Source organism: Zonotrichia leucophrys, chromosome 27 (assembly GCF_028769735.1).
Source record: "Zonotrichia leucophrys gambelii isolate GWCS_2022_RI chromosome 27, RI_Zleu_2.0, whole genome shotgun sequence".
Lineage (NCBI taxonomy): Eukaryota > Metazoa > Chordata > Aves > Passeriformes > Passerellidae > Zonotrichia > Zonotrichia leucophrys.
In genome coordinates, this window is record NC_088196.1 from 3,481,081 (window position 1) to 3,497,996 (window position 16,916).

The following is a 16,916-nucleotide window of genomic DNA, read 5'->3' on the forward strand; positions in this document are numbered from 1 at the left end:
GTGATGGGGACACGGTGACTCACGGCATCACCCTGACGCAGGTTTGTTACCAGGCCCGTGGGCATCGGGGCTGGACCCTGCTCCAAGGCTGAGCTGAGGGTGGACCAAGCTCCCCTCGCCCCTGGGGCCAGCTGTCCTGGCAGTGGCCAAATCTGTTGCCAAGTCTACTGGGGAGAAATCCAGGCTGGACATGCTCTGACACATGAGGGGCAAGGGAATTCTTGGCACAGCAGCAGCATAGATTGGGCTGGGTGAGGCTGTAGGCACAAAAGCACAACCTGGTGCGGATGCTGCCCTTGGTGCTGCCAGCACTGCTTGTGATGTGCAGGGCTGGTCACCTCTCTCTCCTGAGGCATGGCCAGGGCTGGAGGTACAGGTCACACTGAGGTCCAGGCAGGGCTGGAGGTCACTGCAAGGCATGGCCAGGGCTGGAGGGCACTCTCAGGTACAGGCAGGGCTGGAGGTCACCCTCGGTGCACTCACAACTGCTTTACGTAATTGCAGCAATTCTGTTTCCAAGATCAAAGTCTCCCAGGAAGGTGGCAGTGAGCTCGGTGCTCTGAGCACCCACGGAAGATGGGGACATTGTGGCAGGGGATGAAGGGCCAGGCCCTGCTCTGGGGGGCTGCAGGAGTGAGCAGGGTGGGAGGACACCCCAGCCCTCCCCGCTGAAGGGCAGATGTGCTGGGGGCAATGGCAGAGAAACCCAGGTTTGAAATTCAGCATTTCAGTGCACTTCACACTGCTCCTGTGCCAGAGGCACCTGCCAGTCCCCAGAACCATCACTGCCCTCAGCCAGGGACTCTCACCGACATTCCATTCTTGCTCGTTGAGCTTGAGCTCACAAAATAGAGACAGCACTGAGCCCCTGACCTTTGGCAGAGCCTGACCCGGGTGGCAGCGCCGCCTCCTCCTCCTCAGAGCAGTTTCTGGGAAGCAGAAGTGCTGACCCTGCCCACGGGACTACCAGGAACACAACGAGGGAATGACTCAGCACCCACCCACCCCTGGGCTCCGAGCAGGAGCAGCACACAGCACCAAGGGAACTCCTGTTCCTGCAGTGGGGGACAACCCCCAGGCCCCCCAGGGCAGGGAACCCCACCAGAGGAGAAGGTGCTTTGGCCCCTGGGAGCGATGGAACCCACCACACACAGGCTTTTGAAAACCAATTTTATTTAAATAACTTTAAATACATTACAATAAAACATTAGAAACGAAACCAAAGCCGTGTTACTGCACAGGGTGTGAGCTCTGCAGCTCCAGGGATGTTATCCTGCTGTTAGTCCTTGTCACGAGTTTAACCCATGGGACAGCACCTGGCACCTCAGGGCTCACAGGTACCCACACCTGAGCTGCTGCCATGGCGCCTCCAGGTCACTCTGGTGTCACTCCTGTGCCCCCAGGAGCCAGCACTGCCCAGAGGGAGCAGGTGGCACCGGGCAGGCCAGGATGGGAGCACAGCTGGACTGAGGAGCCATCAGCACAGGCCGAGTCCCTGGGCTTAGCTGGAGCTTGTGGCTTCAGGCTGGATGGTGCCAGCCCCTGGGTTAGCTCTGGGAAATGAGGGACAGCCAGACGAGATAGCATGGGCTCGTGTCAGTTTATTACATCACCAATTACAACAGTCCAGACTCAACAGTGGACCCAAGATCGTTACATTACACAAACCGGCTGCTTTTAAACTTATGACAAGGGACAGGTGGGAATTTCATGGTAAGGATATCTTCTTGCATAAAGCTCCAGCGGCCCACAGGCACTTAAAACCCGTGGACTTTCAGCTGGTCGTCTTTAGCCAGTCCAATCTGCAAGACAGAAAACAAATTCAGTGTGGGGTGATGCCTCTGTGCATCGAAACACTGCTCACACTCAGGGATCTGTGGGCATTTAACAGATCTGTGCCTATTTTAGGTAGTGAAATATAGGTATTATAAGTTCTTGGAGATTTATTTCACAACCAAGATAGCTCAGCTACCTTAAAAGGGGCATAAAATCAGCAGGGTGGCTTCTGTGGTAGTGTTGGAAACAAAAAGGTTTTAATAAAAGGCAAAATAATTAAACTCTTTACAGAGAAAAACCAAGCCAGAGAAGAGGTTTTTGCTCCTGGAAAAACACCTCACCAAAGCAACTAGTTTTTTAGTTTCTTTCTTCTCATTTTTTTTCTAGTAAATTGCTCAGGTGGGACTTTTCGGCTCCTGTCCAAATTAGCTACCCTTAAGTCTGAGGTGAAGTCCCTCAGGTCCTATGAGATGTCTGTTCACCTAATTAAGGAGAGAAACTTCGGGGCTTATCTCCATTTTAAGGAGACAAAGGATAGTTTTGTCACTCCATCAACAGGGGGCACATTCCTACAGAAGCTGTCCTACCTCCACAAGGAACTGGCAGATGTTCTTGCGCTGGTCACCCTGCAACTGAATCACTTCTCCATACTCGGGGTGCTCAATTACAGTACCATTGCAGGCAAATTTCTGCAGCAGAAACAAAAAAATCCTCATTAACACCACCAACATCCCTGCTGGGCGTGGCCGCTGCCCCACCCCCGAGCCCCCAAGCCCCACCTTCTTGAAGGCCTTCACCAGTTTCTTTTTATCGTAGTCATCCGCGATGCCCTGGACTGTGGTGAGGGTCTTCCTGCCGTTTCGCTGCTGGATCCTTATATGGATGTAGTCCTCAGTGCCGGCCGGGAGCAGGTCATCACCCTTACTTGCATCCGCAAAGGGGTCTGCGGGGAGAGCCGTCAGGCCCCGCCCCAACGCCACCCTATTGGCCGCCTCACCCGCCCATCACGCAAAGATCCCGCCCTATTGGCCGCCGCGCCCGCCCGTCATATCCCGACCCCGCCCCCGGGCACCTGCCAGTCACGCGTAGATCCCACCCACGCCCCCACTCCATTGGACGCCGCGCCCGCCCGTCAGGCTTGGGCTCCGCCCCCACCCCCCCCCGCGGCTGACGCAACCGGGCCCGGAATAGCAACTGCGCCACGGGGCGGGGCCGGGGCGGGGCCCGCGCGCTCCCCCGGCCCCACCGCACAAAGGGCCTCACCGAAGGGCTGGAGGTTCTGGATAGCGGACATACGATACGCTTCCCTTCCCTCGGCGGAGGCGGCGGCGGCTGCGGCGGGGGCGGCTCTGGCGGCGGGAGCGGCTCTGGGCGGAGGATGCTCTCGCGGCGGCGGCTCGAGGCAGTGTCAGGGGGGCGGGACTGCCGCCGACGGCTTATATACCGCCCCTCCGTGACGCCATCACGCACGGCCAACGAGGCCGGTGATTGGTCGCCCCTCGGGGGCGTCAGGACGCATCGGGCGAACGCGGCCGCGCCCTGGCTGGCGCGGGGGGAGCGGGGCGCATGCGCGGGGGGAGGGCCCGGCAGCGCGCGGGGCGGCGCGTGCGCAGTGCGTTCCTGGGCCGGGCCGGGACCCCCCGAGCCCCCTCAGGGTCGGCCCCGAGACCCCCGCGAGCCCCAAAATCCTCCCGGGAGCCCCAGAATCCTCCCCGAGAGCCACAAAATATCCCCATGAACCACAGAACATTCCCCGGGAGCGCTCAAACACCTCCAGGTCCCCTCGGGCCTCCCCTCCAAAGGACGCGGTGCGGCCCGAAACCCTCACGGGGCCTCAAATCCCCTCCAGCCCTCGCAAATTTTATTGGGATCCTCCAACCCTCTGCCAAACACCCCTGTTATGCCCCCCAAAACCTCTCTGGGACCCCCGAACTTCCCTGTGTGAAAAATGCGTATTTTATGATTGGCTTTTCGCAAATATTAAAGTATTATATGTGTTATGTTTGAAAGTGATGCTGTATTATTTTTCTTAAGTAGTGCGTTAAATACAGTTTTAGGATGTTAAAACAAAAACTATGCTATGTAAGATGCTTTTTTAAAGAGAGGACTCATAGCAAGATAGCAGCCACAGGACACCTGAATCTTTCAGAGGAAAAGAATTTATTGCTCCATTATCGAGTTCTTCTCACCTTGCTCAGCCCTGAAGACATTTTAGGATTAAGAGGAAGAACTCGATACTGCCCAGACAGAATCCTGTGTTTGAATGGAATTTATGCATCATGTATAAGGTGTATGAATATGCAACAGGCTGTTGCTTTTAAGGGTTAATCCTCTGTTAACGTGGGTCCTTTTTTGGGCTTATTTTGCCCAGTAAAAGGTACCCAGACCATCCATAACTCTTTGTTCTTATTGTTTCATATTGTCCTAAACCCTAATTGTCCAAATTTTTATTACTCAAATTCCTATTTTATAACCATTTTATTACTATTAAACTTTAAAAATTCTAAAAACAAGTGATTGGCATTTTTCATGCAGCGATCCCGTGCCCTGGCCTGGCTTGGCCTTGCTGAGCCTGGCACTGCTTGGTCACCACCCTGAGCTCTGATTTTGGGTCTGGAGCTGCAGCCTGGAAGGCTCAGGAGGAGGAGGAGGAGGATCCCACCCTGGCTCCTGGGGGGTCCCAAAGGCCTGGCTGGGTCAGCACATCCCAGTAAACCCAGTCACATCCCAGTCATGGTGCTGGGAAGGGGCACTCCCTGTTCTTAGGGGCCAGGAGGGCAGTGAGCCCAAAGGGGCCAAACCAGGGTCAGGGGGAGCTGCTGATCTCAGCTTTAATCCTGTTCTGACTCCTGATTTTAGGGCCTGCAGCCTGGCTTGAAGAGTTGGGAATGAGCTGCTAAACACGGCCCTTCATGCCTTTAATCCTGTTCCTGACTCCTGATTAAAGCCACAGCCCTTCCATGGATTTAATCCTGTCCTGACTCCTGATTTCAGGGCCTGCAGGCTGGCTCCCAGAGCTGGGAATGAGCTGTTAAACACATCCCTTCCATGGCTCTCCCAGTGGATAACCCCCAAACTGGAGGGTGAGTCTCTGCACGGGGGCTGCTGCCACAGCAACATCACATCCTAAATCCAGGCACTAAAAATCCCCCACAGCAAATCTCTGACAATTAATGGGCTCAAAAGGCAAAAGTCCAGCCAGAGCCTGAGCTGTCCTCTGGGAGTGGGTCAGAGCAGCTCATGGAGCAGGAGCATCACCCTGGGCATGCTGGGCTGATCTGGATCTGTGTCTGTAGCTCCCTATGGATCCCCTGCAGCCCCAGCTCCCTGTGTGGGTGCTCTGGAGCCATCCCTGTGGGTTTGACAGGTTATTGGCAGCTGGCTGTGCTGCCATCTGCAGCTCTGGCACACGCCACGAGGGTGTTGCATCATCCTCGGGGGGGTTATTTGAGATAAAGGCAAATGATTTCTCTTGCACCGGGCAGAGGGAATTGTTTGTGTTGCTGTGTTTGTGTCTCCCTGGTGTTCCTGGAGCATCTGTCTCTTCTGTTTGTGACACATCAGCTGGAGAACTGGCTGAAATTTTCCCAAGAATATGAATTTGCTCCATGACCGCCATGAACAAGCAGATGGTTCTTCTCTCTCCTCTATTTCTGATCAGATTTTCCTCCTCTCCCAGAGCAGGAGCTGTCTCCAGCAGCCACACGGTGGAGTAGCCCGACAGGAGAAGCAATGAGAGCTTTGCACTCCATCTTTCTGCTGGAGACATTTCCAACTCCAAGGGCTGCTCTTCAACACCAAACACCCGAGCAGAGCCATCAGTCTGAGATCAGCTCTGGCCCCCCAGAGGGTCGATTTATCAGTGTCACTTCTGATTTGCACATCCACACGACACATCCTGACTGTGTCCTCACCACTGAGCCCTCAGAGCCTTTGGTGAACGCCAGAAGAGACGAGTGTGTGTCAGACCCATCCCTGCTGAGCTCAGGGAAGTGTTAACATCGGATTTTTGCTGTGAGCAGGATTCAGAGCTGGCACCTGCAGCCATGAGTGCCTTGGGCTGAGCCCCTGCACCTCCTGCCCATCTTTGCCTGCTGCTCCCGACCTGGTGCCGCTCCCGGCTCCCCACGAGGTGGCAATGCCGTTCTCCTGCAGGGGCAGCTCCACAGGAGCTCCGAGCTGCTGCTGTCTCCTGGTACCCAGCGCTGGCAGACAGCCCAGCCTGTCCCCCAGGCACCCCAATCCCTGTGCGGGGGCCGGGGCCGGGCCAGGGGAGCTGCCAGAGGCTGCTCAGGGGCAGCAGGAGGAGCAGAGGGAGCCCAGAGCCACCTGTGTCCTGTAACACCTGTGTCCTGACACACCTGTGTGCTGTAACACCTGTGTGCTGTGACACCTGTGTCTTGTGACACCTGTGCTGTCACTGCCCACTGAAGGCATCTGAGGATGCTCCTGGGCACCTTTGTGCTCCTTGGCAGCAAAGAAACGTCCTGGTGGTGAGGGCAGGTGAAATAGGAGTCCCTTCGAGCCAGGTCTCATAAGCTCTTGGAGATTTATTTCACACCCAAGATAGCTCAGCTGCTTTAGAAGAGGCATAAAATCAGCAGGGTGGCTTCTGTGGTAGTGTTGGAAACAAAAAGGTTTTAATAAAAGGCAAAATAACAAACTCTTTACAGAGGGAAACCGAGCCAGGTGCAAGAGGTCCTTGCCCCTGATAAAACACCTCACAAAAACCATTAGTTCCTTTCTTCTCTTCTTTTTCTAGTAAATTGCTCAGGCAGGCCTTTTTGGCTCCTGCCCAATTAGCTATCCTTAAATTTGAGGTGAAGTCCCTCAGGGTCCTATGAGATGCCTTCTCACCTAATTGAGGAGAGAAACTTCAGGCAGGAGAAAAATATTTCCTATTTAAGGGGACAAAGGATAATTTTGTCACTCCATCAACAAGGGGCACATTCCTTCAAGCAGGGTCTATCTAGCAGCAGTGCCCCTGCCAGTCCTGGGGATCTGAAGCTCCCTGGTACCCCTGTGTGTGTGCAGACCCAGGGAGATGCAGCTCAGGGCTGTGTGTGGGGGTCCTGCAGCAGCAGCCCTGGGGCTCTTGCTGGGTGAGCAGCCTGTGCTTCCAGCAGGAATCTCTCCCTGTTGGGTCCTGCAGGGCCATTTCACCCTCTGCTCTGAGGTTGGGGCTCTTGGTGCCACCCCCAGCCCAGCTGGGGAGTGCAGCAGAATGAAGGAATCATCCTGGCATTGGGCTTTACTGCTTCTCCCGCAGCCCAGCAATGCCCTCCGGGTTGGGACATTCCTAGAAACCAGCTTTTCTCCTCCAACATCCTCCCTGCAGCCTCTGTGTGACTGCAGGACGGGGATTCGGGATGAGCTGGATGTTTGAGGGATATTTGATCCCATTAATCAGCGCTGGTGATTAAGCTGCTCCTGGAAAGAGCAGCAGGGTGAGCCTGGCTGTCACGGGGCCAGAGGCAGTGCAGGGATTCCCTGATCAAGTCCCGGATTCCCTTTCTTTACAGAGCTATTCCTGGGTTCCCAGCCCAGATTTGCAGACCCCGGGGTGTTGAACTGGCTGTTCCCACCCACAGTAGGGATGCTCAGAGTGGGATGCTCGGGATGGAGGCGCTGCATGTGCTGTGACACATCAGAGGGACAGCAAGGGCCGGCCGTGGGCACATCGTGATCCCTGCCAACCCAGTCCGGGCACCGAGGTGGCCCCGGGTGTGTCACAGCCACTGCGTTTAAGGGAATTCATTCACCCTCCCGCTTCCCCCGGCAGGTCCCTCCCTCCCTCCCTGCGTGCTGTGACACCGCTGCTCTCCGCGAGGTGCCAGGAGAGCTCCAAGCACAGGCTGAGCCTCCCGTGCTGCTGCTGCGGGTGAGCAGGAGCGCACCTGGGGCAGGTGAGCGGGCAGGGAGCCGGCTCGGCTCTGTCCTCCAGGCCGGGGCTGGGGAATTCTCCCAGGGAGCTTCTCCAGGATCTTGGAGATGCCGTGGGATTCTGTCACAGACACATTTTCTGAAAAATCCTTTCCTTAGGATTTTTCCTCCTGAGAAGCTGAGAGGCTTCAGGAACAAAATGTAAACAATGGTTATCTGCTGCTGTGGAATGCAACAGGTGCATCTGTGATTGGTCTCATGTGGTTGTTTCTAATTAATGGCCAATCACAGTCAGCTGGCTCAGACTCTCTGTCCGAGCCACAAGCTTTTGTTATCATTCCTTCTTATTCTATTCTTAGCTTAGCCAGCCTTCTGATGAAATCCTTTCTTCTATTCTTTTAGTACAGTTTGAATATAATATATATCATAAAATAATAAATCAAGCCTTCTGAAACATCCTCATCTCTTCCCTCATCCTCAGACCCCTGTGAACACCATCACAGGCTTCCCCCTGTCAGTTCCTGGGTCATTGCCATGGGCTCTCTCCTCCACCCATGGGGATCCCCCTGGCCAGGCTCGATGCTCTGTGCTCACATCCCAGTGTTGTATCAAGTAAACATCACCTTGTGGGGGTCACTGGGGTCCAAAAGCTGGGGCCTTGGCATCAGCCTGGAGCAAAGCTGAAATGGGAACAGGGAGGGTGGGAGCAGCTCAGGGCAGCAGCTCTGCTCACCATCAGACACCCTCAGAACCACTGGAGAGCATTGGCCCCTGCCCAGTGACAGGTCCAGAGGGTTTTCTGCAGTGGAAGGGCCCAGACCAGGCACTGAGGGCACCTTGAGTAGCTGGGAGAGGGACAGGCACAGCCATGACAGGATTTCCATTCCCTCTCCCGACGGATTCAGGAGCTGTCGGCACCAGGCAGAGCCAGGGCTGACTCAGAGCCTCGGCACGGGGCTGTGCTGGGAGCAGGGACCATCCCTGCACAGCAGCTCTGCTGGCAGCCCCACACAGCCTGTTTGCACTTGCCAGGCACCTCCTGCCTTGCTGCAGCTTGTCACAGCTGGGCCATGGGACACAGAAAGGGGCAGAGGAACCAGGCTCAGCTCCCACAGCTCCCTTGCTGGCCAGCACAGCCAAGGAGCAGACTGGGACAGGGGTCCAGTGGAGACAGAACTGATCTCCCACTGCTGCCCTGCATGGCTCCAGCCCTGCTCCACCCATTCCCAATGCCCCATCCCTGGAAATGTTCAAGGCCAGGTTGAATGGGCCCTTAGAGCAACCTCACCTTGAGGAAGGTGTCCCTGCCCATGGCAAGGGGTGGAAGTGGATGAGCTTCCCTTCCAACCAAAACCCCTCTGGGATTCCATGATCCATCTGGGCAGGGCTGTCCTGCCCTGCTGCCCCTGCTTTCCTCTTGCCCTTCCACTCTGTCTGAGCCAGGCAGGTCCCCTCCAACCTGGAGGGAATTCCCTGCTCCATGCCAGGGAGAGAATTTGGGCCATGGAGAGACCCTGGGCTGAACCTTTGCTGGAACCTTGTGTGCCAGGCAGGGCCCTCCTGAGCTGGGCTCCTGGCGTGTGCCAGCTCATCACCAGCACCAGCATTGGCAATGTCTTTGGACACAGGATGGCTGCACTGGGCCCTTTCCTGCCATGGTGAGTGCCCAGCAATGGGAACAACCTGAATGCACTGGGAAGCACTGGGACACCCTCCTCCCAGGTGCCCTGGCACCCACCCTGTGCTGCCAAGGCTGCCTGGCACAGTGGGGATCACAGCAGAGTCTCCTGTGCTGGCACAGCAAGGGCAGAGGGGACAGACTTTTGTGAGCAGCTCTCTGTGCCTGGGGCTGTGAGACCATGAGAGGAGCAGCCCCTGCCCTCCCTGGCACTGTGCCCTGCCCCTGTGCCCCTCACAGGAGGAACCAGCTGGCTGCCAAGCAGCTGAGGTGCTTGGTCCTGCCCTGGTGGGACAGAGGATGGACACCAGGATGGACACCAGGATGGGCACCAGGCTGAAGCCAGCTCTGGCCAGGAGGTTTTTGGGGTGACAGCAGCAGGAATGATGAGCACAGGGCAGAGCTGGCCCCACTCTGCTGACTCGAGCACGGAGAGGGGCAGGTCAGGCCAAACACCTTGGTCAGCACCTGCCCTGCTCCAGTTCGGATTTCACTTACGAGGCAAAACCGTGCGGGGTGTGAGCTCACCCATCCCCAGCCCGTCCCCTTCCCTGCCCCGGGGCACGCACACTCATCCCATCCCCGCCCACACCAACCCCTCAGGGCCAAACACTGCTCCTTGCCTCGCTGCCAGCCGCAGCCCTGCCCTGCTGCCAGCCCCGGCACGATGCTGGCACCGCAGGGATTTGCCTCTTACAAAACACCCGGCCGTGGCACTCCCTTGCCGGGTCGGGGGCTGGGAATGGGGGGTGGGATGGCCACACTCTGGGGTCCCTGTGGCCTCAGTCCCAAAGCCCAGACTGGCACTGGGACAGGCTGGCACAGGTTGCAGTGGCAGGGGGCACTCGAGGGGACTCAGCAGACACAGCTCTGTTTGCTGCCATGCTGTGCCTGGCCCCCCGTGCCAGTGCACACTCCTGGGGCTCCCCTGGCACCCCGAAGGTGCAGCAGCAGTGAATTTACCCCAGAGCTGCCTGGTCACCTTATCTCTGTGACCCGCAAGTGCCAGCCTGGCACGGGGACAGGGAAACCCCAGCAACCACTCGGTGACAGCCCCTTCTTTTGGTTATGAACTGGCAGGGACCCCACAGCAGAGGCATTTCCATGGAACAGCGCTGCTCAGCTGCTGTGTTTGTGGCCACTGCACTCAGCCCCTGGCATGGAGCTTCCTGGGAAAACCAGGTCAAGATGGAGCCTTGCAGCTGCTCCAGATTCTGCTGTGCTGGTGCCACAGGCTCAGCCCTGCTCCTGCCACAGGCAGAGCCACAGGCTGGACTGGCGTGGGGCAGGAAGGGCTGGCAGATCAAATGGATTTTGGGGGCACAGGGAAGGTCAAGATTGGGGTGCCAGGGCTAATATTGACCCTGAAGCTGTGTGGCTAATACCGGCCCTGAACCTCCCAACCCTACAGCAGGCTGGGCCAGGCTGGGCCAGGCTCTCAAACCCTGTAGGGCTGAGATCACAAGTGGACACTGCCTGGTTCCCCAGCTGTCCCCCTGCTCCAGGGCAGACTCTGGTTGCATTTATCCTTTTTCCTTCACTCCTGATCCAGGAATAAACTCCCCAGCACAGCCTCCCCTGCCCAGGGGCTCTCCCTGATCCTGCCAGGACCCCAGCACAGGGCCCAGGGCAGGAGCCCCCCGGGCTGGGGGTGCTGGCTGAGCTCCAGGCGTTGTTTTGTGTCCCCGGCGTTGTTTTGGCAGCCGGGGCCGCGTCCCAGCTTGTCCCCACGCCCGGCGCTGGGCTGTGATTAACGAGGCGGGTCCTGCCCTGTTCCCATCCCCGCGTCAGCGCCGCCGCCCTCGCTGGCGCTGCCAGGCGGTGCCCGCAGCCAGGTGTGCCCAGCCAGGTGTGCCCCAGCCAGGTGTGCCAAATAAGGAAACCACCCGCGCCCTTCTGCTTGCAAAACACTTTGGACTCGGTGCGGTGCTGACGCCGCCGGTTCCCAGCAGCTCCTGGGATGTGCTGGAGGCTGAAATGGCCCCTCTTGCCTTGCTGAGAGCCTTGGGACCCTGCAAAAACAGTGCCCTGAACCCCCACAGGGCTGGTGTGGCAGTGCCCTGTCAGCAGTGCCAGGGACACGGGGAGGGGACACAGGCAAGGACCACGGTGGGAATGTGGGACAGCCCTGGCCATGGGACTCCCTGGCCCAGGACATGAAGCGTGGCAGTGCCACACTGTGCCCTGTGCCACACTGTGCCCTGTGCCACACGGGCCTGGCTGGGCACACCCGTGTCCCTGGTGCTGCCAATGAGCCATGACACCAGGCACAGAGCTGCAGTGGTCACAGCCCTGCCACAGCCTCTGCAGCACAGCTGGGACAGGGCCAGGAGAGCAGTTCCAGCCCCCCAGGATCACACAGGGGGTCACCAGCACAGGGTGGGAAACACAGAGGGGGTGGAGGAGGAGGCTGTGGCAAAGCTGGTTCAGGAACTGGCTGCCTGTGTGTCTCCATGTTCATGGGTAACAGGGAGAGGCTCAGGAATGGGGGATCTCAGGACTTTCCCAGCTGGTTAAACATCTGGGATGAGCAGAATGTGTCCAAGGGGCTCAGGGGGTCCAGCCCTGTCTGTAATTTGGGAAGGGTGTGTGTGGCTGGGGGTGACAGAAATGCCCTGAGCAGATATGGCCCCTCACCCAGTGAGTCTCATGTGTCCCCTGAGTCCCCCAATTCCTCACAATGCTCTGGGTCCCAGGCAGTCACTGGGGAGCTGTCCTTAGCCAAAGCAAAGGTGAAGGGTGACAAGGCTCCAATTGAAGGGCCTGACTGGCCACCCATGTGGCTCCAATCTCTTGGGGACACTGATGCAATCCTCCCTCCATCCCCAGCTTCCAGTCAGCACAACCATCCACTCTGATCCCAAGGCAAGGGTGGTCAGACCCCAGCCATGCTGGGCACTGAGCTGCACTGACCCCACACTGGGAAAGAAGCTCCCAGGGAGCTCTGGGGACAGCAGGAGAGGGTTTGGGGCTCTCTGCAGAGAGACAGAGCCAAAATGGGGCTGGCAGAAGCCCCCCAGTCCCACTGGGCTCCCTGGGCAGGGCTGTGGCTGGGCCACGCAGGTGGAAAACTATTTCTCAGGAACTGGCTGATGGTGAAAGTTCTTTCCCAGGCGTGGCCCAACAGGAATGTAAATCCTCTGAAGTCCTCATCTCCCCTGTAATTAGTGTCAGACAAGTTTCAGCTTGGAGCTGGGCCGCCCCGGCCGCGGGCGTGGGAGCAGGGGATGACGCAGCCGGCCTGTCCCTGCAGCTCACATGTCCCCTCCTGCCCCAGGAATGCGTCCTGTGACTCACAGGGACCAGCCAGACGCTGGGTGGGGGCTCATGCAGGTGTGGGACCCCGTGTTCTCCAGCCTGGACATGCCATGGGGTGGCTGAACGGCCAGACACACCTTGCCTTCATCCCAGCAGTGTCCCAGTCCCAGGAGGAGGTGCCCCCCTGGCTCTGTGAGGGGTCTGAGCACACAGGGCACTGCTGGTCTGGTCTGTGCCCCCTCAGGGTGTCCCTCACCCTGACCAATTCCACTGGCACCATCCCTGGGACATCATCACTGGGCCAGTGCACAACCTGTGGGCAGTGGATTCTGAAGGGTCTTTGCTCATGGGGGCTACCAAAACCAAAACTGAGGGTCATTGCACAGGACTGACAGGGTCTGACCCATCTCAGGGGGGCCTGTGCAGCTGGAGCAGGAGCTGGAGCTGGACATGGAGCAGTGCTCAGTGGTGTCTCAGGGCCAGGGGCGCGGGGTGAGCCTGCTGGGGGCATCCCCAGGGGAATCGCTTGGGAAGGAGCCCTGCACAGCTCCCTCATGCTATGGCCAGGCTCTCACCCCGGTGCTGTGCTCCTGGGGTCGGTCACAGGCACGGGGCTGGGGCAGAGCCCACACTGCCAAGGCTCTCCCCATAGCCTGTGTGTGCGGAGCAGCCTCGGGTGTGCGTCAGAACTGCGAACACACGAGCGTACTCACCTCACACACCTCACACACCCCACACACCTCACACACCTCACACACCTCACACACCTCACACACCTCACACACCTCACACACCTCACAGACCTTACACACCTCACACACCTCACACACCTCACACACCTTACACACCTCACAGACCTTACACACCTCACACACCTCACACCTCACACACCTCACACACCTTACGCACCTCACACACCCCACACACCTCACACACGTTACACACCTCACACACCTCACACACTTCACACACCTCTCACACCTCACATGCCTTACACACCTCACACACCTTACACACCTCACACACCTCACAGACCTTACACATCTCACACACCTCACACACCCCACACACCTTACACACCTCACACACCTCACACACCTCACACACCTCACACACCTCACACACCTTACACATCTCACACACCTCACAGACCTTACACACCTTACACACCTCACACATCTGCTCATGCCCTTCTCCTCCCCTCTCTGCCGGCTCTGCCCGGCCGGACTCCGGTGCTGGCTCAGCACCCGCCCCGGCTGGGGCACCGGCACCGGGGGCTGAGGGGGGCACGGCTGGGGCGCGGGGGCAGCGCGGGCAGGATGCGGGCAGGGTCCGGCTGCCCACAGAGCACCTGTGCACACCCCAGTACCCCCCGCACACCCCTGCACACATTGGTATCCCCTGAGCACCCAGAACTGCCCCGTCCCTGTCCCCATCCCCGTTCCTATCCCCGTTCCCGTTCCCGTTCCCTCCGCGCTCCGCCCCGTGCCCGTCCCCGCCGTTGCCAGCAGGGGGCGCCCGTGCGCAGCGATCGCGCCCCCGGGCGCGGCCCGGCGCTACCGAGCGCTGTTTGCTGCTGTCCCGCCCGCTGCCACCGGGTACCCCCGGGTCCTCCCGGCCCCACCGGTCTCACCGGGTCCCCTCGGATCCCCCCGCTCCCCAGGTGTCCCATCGGGTCCCTGTGCCCCGATCCAGAGCCCAGAGCGGGATCCCAGCACCATTCCCCAGCCCAGATGCCCAGCTGCAACCTGATCGCACCCGGGGCGAAGGGCACCGGGCTCACTGGGGCATTGGGACCACCAGCACCACCGGGACACCGGGACTACTGAGCCACCAGCTACCTATGGTCCCAGGGAACCACTGGGACCATGGGTACCACCACAACCATCAGGACAACAGGATCACCAGGACACTGGGGCATGGGAACTTCTGGAGCCATTGGCACCACCGGGATCAGTGGGACACTGGGGCACAGGGACCACCAGGACCATTGGCACCACCAGGACACTGGGGCATGGGAACTTCTGGAGCCATTGGCACCACCGGGATCAGTGGGGCACAAGGACCAGTGGGACCATTGGCACCACCAGGATCAGTGGGGCACAAGGACCACCAGGACCATTGGCACCACCAGGGCTCCCAGCATTCGGTTCTGCCCACGAGTCTCAGCCCAGCCCTGGAGGTGCAGAACCACATCCATGTAGGGTAGAGAGTTTATCCCAAGCACCCGCTGGTCCTGCAGCACTGGGCTGAGCCAGGAGTTCGGATTAACAGAATAATAACAGAGGAAAATCTCTTAATGAGTGCAGCATTAATTACTGTTACGTATCAGAGAATCCGCCGCGCTCCGGGCGAGAGCGGGGCCAGCGTGTGCCAGGCCCAGGCAAGCCATCACCTCCTGATGGGCCTTGGCTCTGCACTCCCAGCTCGTGTTCAGAAAATCATTAGTGTCATTAGACTCCAGGGTGGAGCAGTGTTCCTTGGCCAGGAGTGCCTGGGCATGGCGAGGGAGCAGGGATGGGGTCCCAAGAGGGGCTTTAGCAGGGCTGGGGATGGGGGCTCAGGTCCCTGGGGGGAGCCAGGGAGGGATGGGGCAGGTTTATTGCCAGGGGCCTCTGGTAGGCACTGAGTGTTTCAGTCTTGTTAATGACTTCATATAAAACTCCCTGCCAAGTACAGATTAATGAGCAGCCAAGTCATTTCCATCGTGTGGGAAGTGACAGCACAGCCCGGTTACAGGGACTGCTCTGGGGTGCATGCCCTGAGCACAGGGGCTGGGCAGCCCCTTCCCCTCCCAGCAACTCTGGTGGCCCATTGTCCCCTCAAGTGCACAAGGTGACAAGGCCATGGAGCAGCCCCACAGGAAACACCTGCCACAACCCTCAGCCCTTGAGGAGCAGGGGAGAGGGAGGGCAGGAGGGATCCAGAACACACAGCACATCCTAAGAGACCAGGCCACAGCCCTGTGCCAGAGGGGACTGAGACCACAGCTGGGGTCCCAGTGAGGAGAGGGGCTTACCTGGGGCAGCTGGAAATCAGTCTGTGGGGGCTGGAAATCAGAGTCTGAGGGGGCTGGAAATCACAGTCTGAGGGGGCTGGAAATCAGAGTCTGTGGGGGCTGGAAATCACAGTCTGTGGGGGCTGGAAATCACAGTCTGTGGGGGCTGGAAATCACAGTCTATGGGAGCTGGAAATCACAGTCTGAGGGAGCTGGAAATCAGAGTCTGTGGGGGCTGGAAATCAGAGTCTGTGGGGGCTGGAAATCACAATCTGAGGGGGCTGGAAATCACAGTCTGTGGGGGCTGGAAATCAGAGTCTGTGGGAGCTGGAAATCAGAGTTTGTGGGGCAGTTCCCATTGCTCCTGCCCATCCTCCTGGACATCAGGGCTGTGCTGCTTGGAAGGGTCTGCATGGAGCCAGGACAAGCTCTGGATGCAGGAGGGCACTTAATGCCAGCAGAGGCTCCTGTGGAGGAGGCACAGGGCTGGTGAAGTCCCTGTCACCAGCAGCAGGTTTGTCACATCCCCCTGGGTCCTTTGGCGTGACTGGCCTCACCCCAGAGTGGGGTTTAAATCACGATTCCCTTCTGTGAGCACACGTGTCCCCAGGCCAGTGCTGGTTCCTGCCTCACCCAGCACCAACGTCACGGGTGTCCCAAGCTGGGATTCCCATCTGGCTGAAGACCTTGCCCTGAGGGTGGTGTGGGTGCAGATGAGTGTGGGAGCTGCTGCTTGTTGCCCACAGTCAGCAGAATGCTCATGTGGCTCCCTGCCATGCCCAGTGAGGGGAGCAGAATGAGCAGACAGGGTGTGATTGCATTGCCACACCGAGGAATGAGACATGAGAAAATGCAAGAGCTGCTGCTGCTGCCTGGAAGATGCTGAAAAGCTAACGTGGGAAACTCCAGAGGTTGGAGTTTGTCATGGAGATGGAGCTCAAGCAATTCCTGGTGGTTGGAGACTTTAGCTCTGTTCAGACATAAAAATATTCTTCAGTCTGAGTAAAACAAGCCCTGAGGTGTGTCCATCTGTCCTTTTTCCTCTGGTCAGCTGGGGGAGATTCACAGAAGATCCTTGGTGCCACCCAGCATCAGAGCAGCTTCTGCCTTGGGCTCTGGGAATGCCCAGATCTGCTCTTGGCTCTGCAGATCTGGGCATTCACCTCCCCCAGCGAGGGAGGTGGCTCATGAAGCATCAATGACAGGGCTGGGACCTCACATGGTGCTCTGCAAAGCACTCAGGAGCTGGGCCAAATGCAGGAACATCACCCTGGGCCAAATGCAGGAACATCACCCTGTTCCACATGAGGAGAGGAGAGGAGA

The 16,916-nt window shown here is 58.4% G+C and overlaps 1 protein-coding gene across 1 annotated transcript; it reads right to left on the reverse strand.

Annotated features, from left to right (window-relative positions):
- Positions 1-1,581: 1,581 nt before the first annotated feature.
- EIF1 (eukaryotic translation initiation factor 1) lies at positions 1,582-3,214 on the reverse strand. Its single transcript, XM_064733923.1, has 4 exons — positions 3,040-3,214; positions 2,556-2,719; positions 2,364-2,465; positions 1,582-1,802 (listed from the first exon to the last, which is right to left on the reverse strand). The coding sequence occupies exons 1-4, from the start codon at positions 3,068-3,070 to the stop codon at positions 1,758-1,760; spliced, it is 342 nt and encodes a 113-aa protein (XP_064589993.1). The 5' UTR covers positions 3,071-3,214; the 3' UTR covers positions 1,582-1,757.
- Between the last annotated feature and the right edge of the window lie 13,702 nt (positions 3,215-16,916).

Bases quoted from the DNA above. Each gene is read 5' to 3' on its own strand.
- EIF1 (XM_064733923.1), bottom strand. From the start codon at position 3,070: ATGTCCGCTATCCAGAACCTCCAGCCCTTCG. The intron at 2,720-3,039 runs GTGAGGCCCTTT...CTCTCCCCGCAG, and splicing joins CCAGAACCTCCAGCCCTTCG to ACCCCTTTGCGGATGCAAGT. The intron at 1,803-2,363 runs GTAGGACAGCTT...TCTGTCTTGCAG, and splicing joins TCTGCCAGTTCCTTGTGGAG to ATTGGACTGGCTAAAGACGA.